Consider the following 7,288-nt stretch of genomic DNA (forward strand, 5'->3'; position numbering starts at 1 on the left):
CTTTCTTTATCAAGCTCTTCTGCGTGTTGTATAAGAAAGCCACAGTTATTTGCATTTAAAAAATAGACCTGGGCCACGATATGTTCACAAAAAAGACTGAATGTAATTCTTTATGAGTTAAAACTACAGAAACTACGGATAGCATCTTTACTAAAGAGAGTTCTTTCTCGCTCTGCCTACAAAACACACCTAAAGGATAAAGCATATGACCCACGCATCACTTTGTGGACTGGTAGCAAGGGTGTTTATTAATCAAACAAACTAGATAATAAGCACACAAATGAGGGATGACATTTAAGTGAGGATAAGAAAGTAAAAAAAGAAATGAATGTTATATTTGTTATATTTTCTTTTTTATGTATGGTTAATGGCCAAACATTCGAAGGTAAATACATCTGCAACATTTCTTAATATATACAAGAAATATAATACGTTACTGGCTTTAGAATTTAAAAAGTCTTTTTCAGATGTTTAAATAAAGAAAATGATGTGGCTGACTGAGTGAGAACAGGGCATGTGACGAGAAAAAAGAAGGGTTTTATGATACCATGGTTAATAAGGAGAACTTTTTACACGATTGAGTTTCTAAACGTTATATTTAAAGTTTTATCAAAATACAGATACTATATTTTTCTCTGACACAATAACTTTTGGTACACAATAGGTTTTCTGTTTTTCCTTAAACGGAAATTGCCGTTAGAAAGCAATTTCCGGTTATAAACACTCAATGTTTTTAATGCTTCTCATACCTCTCAATCCTATTTGCTTTAAATTAACAGTTTTAAACGTAAAATCTCTCTTGTTAATCTTCGCTTATAATAACATCATGTTAAAAAATTTTCGATCATAGTTTGTGGAACGAACGCGACGAGTTGTAAAACATTAACATGTCTGAACGAGTACTGCATGTACACGATTTGCAACGAACAGCGCGCATCGTTTGGCTGCCAGTTAGGTTAGTAAAAATACTTTTTTTACTTTTATTAAAGTTAAACATGTGCTGTGAAGTCCCGAATAGCATGTGGAGGGGAGGGGTAATGAGCAGGGAGGGATTCCAAAAACTTATAAAAAACATTTGACAATAAATTGCAAAAATATATAAAAATGAAGCTTGCTTGCACGCTAAAAATATATATGCTTATTTATTATACAGAACATTACATTTTTAGATCACGCCATTTCTTTATGGAAACGTCAATTATAATGTGTTAAAGATCATTAGAGTGGGTTTCTCTGTTGTCTTTCGGTGTGATATTAACTAAAATTTAAGTTAATATTTTGTTTAAGTAGCACACGTCGATAGACTACAATCATATTTTTTTTTATAAAATTTAGCTACCTTCTTAGGCTGTATTTATTGGGCTTTTTTACTTCGCTTAAATGAAGTGACATATCAAACTGAAGTAAAAGAGACCATTTTTAAATTGCGGTAACCATTATGAATTTTTACGTAAGCGAAAAGAATAAAACTTTGGACCACGCGTTTTCAATAGTAAAGCAAACTAGTCGGTCACCCGTGGAAATATTCACGGGGTCGCCTGTCCTTTATATATCGCATTTCGTGTTTCTGTAAAGGACAGATGAACAGACAGACGACGGCTATTATTATAGCAAAAGTCGTTAACCTGTGGAAAAATCCACAGGGTCGCCTGTCCTTTATGTATCGCATTTTGTGTTTCCGTAACAAAAAGACAAACAGACGCACGAACAGACAAATGGAATACGGCTATTATTAAACAGATGTGGACAAAAGTTGAGACTTCTTGTTGTTTACAAAGCAGTGATAAATTTTATATTCTGGCAGCTAGCCATCTGTTAGGATATCGTGAACCTGGATTAGCCCGGACTTGACATGACTCAGAAATCTCTTTAACAATAGCCGTATTTCGTCTTTCATCGTTGTCTGTTGCTGTCTCTTTATGCGCGAGAAATAAAAATGTCGTGTTACAGAAACACAAAGAATGCGATATATCATAGAAGGAAAGTGAGGATTTATCCACGGGCCACTGACTAGTTTGTAGAATTACAGCAGGGCGTATGATCTAGTGTTACTTATTGGATACTAATAAGTAAAATAAAAAAGACATACCACGGTAAGCGAACTCTCAAAGTAGTCATAATCTGTAGGCATTTAGTGTGTGCTTAGCTGCCAAAAATACAGATCTAACTCACACCACTTGCGCAAAAATCCATAAAATTACTGCAATGGGAAAATGGTTTATTTTCATATGTTTTCAGTAGGTTTTACTCTGTAAGTAAATTTCCCGGCCGAAGTTTTTACTTTTTTGCAGTCATATGATTGCTGAAGATGCGCAATTGCTGTTTTTCAAAGGTTTTTAACCTACAGTTAAATTTCATTTCTGTCAAACAGAAGGAAGTGAGTATCACAATTGAAAATCTTCTTAGCGTGCACCTAAGTAATCTCACTCGCCATTGTATCAACGGAAACGTGAATGATGAAGATATTTTTTTAATGCAGATGATACTTATACAATTGATTCACATATTTTACTTTCCTTTTATTTATCTTAGGGAGCGTGATAAGTATAATAGATGTATTTTTTGGTCGAACAAGCGCAATCACATGCCCTGATAGAAATGCAGCTGTTAATAACTGCATACCAAACGACACGCTTCACCAGCACCAAATGGAAAAAGGAATGCGAATATGTAATAACGAAACACATTGCAATTTAAAAGCATGTTAGTCTATTTTTATAAAAGATTATTCACTACGGATGGATACTGTTTTTGGTAAATTTAATGCTAAGATCAAAATATTTTTGAATTTTTTTACTTATTGTAACGCTTGAAGGATGTTTTTGAGAAGACCCGTTAATAGATAATCAGCTTGTCAAAATTTAAGCCGCGATTGGTCGGCTACGGACAGATTGGTCGGCTACGGACAAACGCCACCAAACATGAGTTAGTATTTAATTTCATTGCCTTCATAAAACAAGTAGGACAAGAAGAACACTCGGGACAATAAATTGTGACAGCCTAAACTTCAGACCTTATGGCAGTCTGTGTGAGGTATTTTTCAGGTTTTGGCGAAATATTTTACCCCAGCCCAAGTTTTAAGGGTTAACAATTAAGTACATTGCTACAAGACAAATTAGCCAGTTGTCTAATACTCGAAATATTCTTTATTTTTCAGCTACAGTTTTTTCAGATGCCTGTGGTGTCAATGTTTGGGGAGAGCCATGTAGTGGAGTAACAAAATATCTAAAAGTGAATTATACCTGTGTGAAGAAAGGCAAGTCATGGAAGCTGAGGATAGCCAAACCTACTTTATTTATTTCTGAGAACAAATAATCGCGACTTGAATTCTAAAATTGCTCAGTATGTTGGTTGTTGTTGAGCTACCAGAATACGACTTGTGTCACTGTATATACGATGTTACACGCAGTATAAAAACATACCTACAATACTAGACATAAAACACCAGCGGGGTCCGTTATTTATTACGGATAGATCTTACTAAACTTACTGCACGTCACAATTCTTTTACAGAGCTTCTTTAGGATTTTTCAGAATATTTGCCTATTAACTCAATGTGTCTATTTTTTGTGTGCGCAGGAAGGGGGGACGATTACCAGAGAATTAGCTAAAATTAAAATTAAGGCTTTAAATGGACCAAATGCTGGTATTTAGTTTCCTTTTCTAGTTTTAAGATCCTTTGTGTATCTGAAAAAATCGATATCCCAAGATAGAAGAAAATAACGTTTTCATGATAAAAACGAACATTTAAAACGTACGTTGTATGTAGGACTTTGCGTCATCAATGACGCATATTTTTAAGTGCAATTCTGAAAGTAGTTTTCAATTTGCAAGTGGATTACAAAGTAACTAAATTTAAAATAATTTCTTTATTTCGATTTTTATAAGCAATTTTAAAGGTTTTTAAAAACACAATGCAACAGTGAACGCATAACGTATATCGATTCCATAATAAATATATGTTTTATTGTAACTCAGAAAGAACATTCGCAGATGTAGTTGCATTTAAATTTGCAGTCGCATCTTTAAATTTATTTATTTCTGATGATAAAATGAACAAGCCATAATCGCATAGTCTAAACGCTCGTATATATTTTATCGCCATTTTTCCGCAATGCGCACAAAGCACACAAGTTTATTAATTATCGCGTGCGCACTTTCACAAAATTAAAAATTATCTACTTTATTGTGACGGGCGTATTTTCATAGAATTATCCACAGGCTAACAATTTATTTCTCTTATAATCTGTCTGCATTCTATCTATTACGAAATGGTCGCGGCGCACCGTTATTTCTGCATCCTATAGAGAGATTCATTACTTGGTCTTATCAGGAACAAAAATGCACAAGATACTGATGCGGGAAATATGTACGACGGTCGAATTTCCGTCGATTTTTCTACAGCCAATGACTAGTTTCTATGACGATAGGCGTCGCAAGATGCGATATATAAATGACGTGCGAACCCATGGATTTATCCATCGGCTACCGACTATGTTAAAATAAAAACATGAGATTTTCTTGTGTGTAAATAAAAACGTACAAACTTTCTTACTTTTTTTCAAACAGAAAGCTTAAACTACTGGTCTTCATGGAGCTCTTGGACCTTATGTTCTACCAGTCTTGGCATCAGATACAGAAACAAATCTTGCATCAATCCACCATATAAACAATGCACGAAAAGTACGTGCAAAGGACGATCTTTACCAAATAATATAACAGAAAGTCAAAATTGCGTGAAAGGTAAGATTTCCTTTTATTCTTCTTCTTCTTCAGTGTAATATCTTTGGGCTCCTATTAATACTGCAATCATTATGAAAGATATCATATGGAAAAAGGGTTCCAGTAGGGGCTTCAGTGTATTTTAAACTTCGAATATTGCTCCGAAACTGTGGCAGAGGAGCAAAAGCCCAACAATACCACCTTATATTTTGAGGGGAAATGGTGAGTAAAACTGATTAAACTTTTTTGTATAGAATCCTTCAATCACCAATGTTTGATTGAAAAACTTCACCACTGTCATGAATTTCATTCATTATTAAATTAAAGTTATTCGCTCAAATATTTTATTGTTTGTTGCGCATAAATTTTGCCTAAAAGTATCGATATTTGTTTTAAAATTCGGGTACAGTGCTTAAGCCCAATTTTTTATTACTGCTTTAGTTTACCCTTCATCAACAGCAAACATACAACCTACCTCCGTAAACACGATTGCACTCACAAAAGTGGTAGCTACATCTACAATTTCACCAGTACGAGAAAGCTCTGTTGCACCTTCCGTTGCCAGTACAACATCGCCATTGTGTACCATCCTCTCGATAGCTGGTACAAATAGATTCGCTAAAGTATATATGGAACTGCATTTAAGAATCACCTGGAAATTGTTTTGTTGCTCACTAGATGTGTTCAAAAAGAGAATTGCAACTTTAGTTGACGATATTAAGGAACTTCATCACGTATATATTGCAAATCTTCAGCAATGTAATTCTACACACAGTGCAGATGCTTTTGTTCATTTATTCATTGAATCAGAACCAAATAAGGTTGATGAAACATTAACAAGAAAGCTACATGGAAAGATGGAAGAAATTTTAAAAGGAAATGACACCTCAGAGGTCGGGAAATACTTCAAAGACCTAGTAAGTAATGTACTGAACTTAATAATGGTTAGTCTAAACCCTAATCCATCCAACTCTTCTTTCTCCCTCCATAACTTCTGATAGCCACAGTTTTATATTGAAGAAGAACTACTTTGTTCATCACTAACATACTGCCAAGCAGTGAGCGGGATTCGATCCGCGGTCCCCAGAACTGGGAGCCGCAGACGAACCCACCACACTTGTTAAGAAACTCAATGTGTCCGAATTGCCATTGTCAGCCTAAAATCCAATTACATTAAGTGTAGAAATAATTTTAATTTTAACATTCTGTTCAAAGTTCTTAAGAGCAAAATAAAACTTCAATAACATACCTAATTCCATGAAATAATCATTTAGATTCGGGATATAAAATTGATAGAAGTAAACGAAAAGAATGAAACGAAGAAGATTTGGAAAACATGGAAAATAGTTATCATTGTTGTTGTTTCAATTGCGTTCGTTATTTGCCTTGCAATTTTTATTGTGTGGATGAAGGTGAGTAGAATAGATTATTCATTCATTCATTCATTCATTCATTCATTCATTTATTCATTCATTTATTCATTCATTTATTCATTCATTTATTCACTTATATATTCATTCATTCATTCATTCATTCATTCATTCATTCATTCATTCATTCATTCATTCATTCATTCATTCATTCATTCATTCATTCATTCATTCATTCATTCATTCATTCATTCATTCATTCATTTATTTATTTATTTATTTATTTATTTATTTATTTATTTATTTATTTATTTATTTATTTATTTATTTATTTATTTATTTATTTATTCAGAAACTTCAATAATAGATTCACATTCTAATATTACTGCATTTTGAACGAGACTTGTTCTCATAACCAAATATATCCCTATGACTGAATAATTTATATACTATGTTTTAATATGTTTTAGTCACGTGGTAATCGCATTCGACCAATCAAAAAGAATACCAATAATACAATATTACTGAAATAGAACGTTATTTATTCTCGAACTGTTATGATGGATATATCGTTTAAAGGATGAATAAATACTGCGCTTTTCTTTTGGCGAAGAGCGAAGAAATAATTTACAACCTACAATCAACAATAATGTTGATGCATTGAAATGAGAATGAAAGAGATGTTTTCTAAATGATGTGCTTCCGAAAATTAAAGAAACGATTTATCCTACCTTGTAGATATTGCTTTCGAGTTGTTTTTTAAATAAGTTTTGGCAGCTTAATTTTGAAAAACTAAACTGATTTTGCAATAACTAGAAACGTCCAGAAAATTTCTTCCATTTTAAGACTAAATCGCAAATAAAATTTTGAATTATGGTTTCTTTCTTAGTTAGTACGATATTCTCACTTTCTTTTTACATGATGGACATGCGCAAACAAAGCGAATCACGAATCACGCTTAATAAATTTCATTTTACTACTAAATCCATCCTTGAAAAAAATTTCACCTTGTCTCATATGAAATAGCCTGAAATAGCGTTCACGTTGCTATATTCACACTGCTATGCAAGAAACATTAATTAAAAACTTTTATAATGCAAACTAAACTTAATATTATACTACTTATTTAGTCTTTCAAGAATTTTTACTTTGCCAAAATTGCTATATAGAGGTGGGACTTCAACAGTTGTGAGTGA

The 7,288-nt window shown here is 33.0% G+C and overlaps 1 protein-coding gene across 1 annotated transcript; it reads left to right on the top strand.

The window, feature by feature from the left end:
• Window positions 1-719: 719 nt before the first annotated feature.
• LOC130640574 (uncharacterized) lies at window positions 720-6,890 on the top strand. The gene is made up of 5 exons (XM_057447163.1): window positions 720-955; window positions 2,533-4,743; window positions 5,164-5,639; window positions 5,997-6,134; window positions 6,563-6,890. Exons 3-5 carry the CDS (start codon window positions 5,352-5,354, stop codon window positions 6,623-6,625), a joined length of 489 nt encoding a protein of 162 aa, XP_057303146.1. The 5' UTR covers window positions 720-955; window positions 2,533-4,743; window positions 5,164-5,351; the 3' UTR covers window positions 6,626-6,890.
• Window positions 6,891-7,288: the final 398 nt, after the last annotated feature.

The sequence above is a fragment of the Hydractinia symbiolongicarpus genome, chromosome 1, assembly GCF_029227915.1.
Source record: "Hydractinia symbiolongicarpus strain clone_291-10 chromosome 1, HSymV2.1, whole genome shotgun sequence".
Taxonomy (NCBI): Eukaryota; Metazoa; Cnidaria; class Hydrozoa; order Anthoathecata; family Hydractiniidae; genus Hydractinia; species Hydractinia symbiolongicarpus.

Coding starts and splice junctions, on each gene's coding strand:
- LOC130640574 (XM_057447163.1), top strand. CDS start 5,352: ATGGAACTGCATTTAAGAATCACCTGGAAATTGTTTTGTTGCTCACTA. Junction 5,640..5,996: donor GGAAATACTTCAAAGACCTA/GTAAGTAATGTA, acceptor ATAATCATTTAG/ATTCGGGATATAAAATTGAT. Junction 6,135..6,562: donor TTTTTATTGTGTGGATGAAG/GTGAGTAGAATA, acceptor AATATGTTTTAG/TCACGTGGTAATCGCATTCG.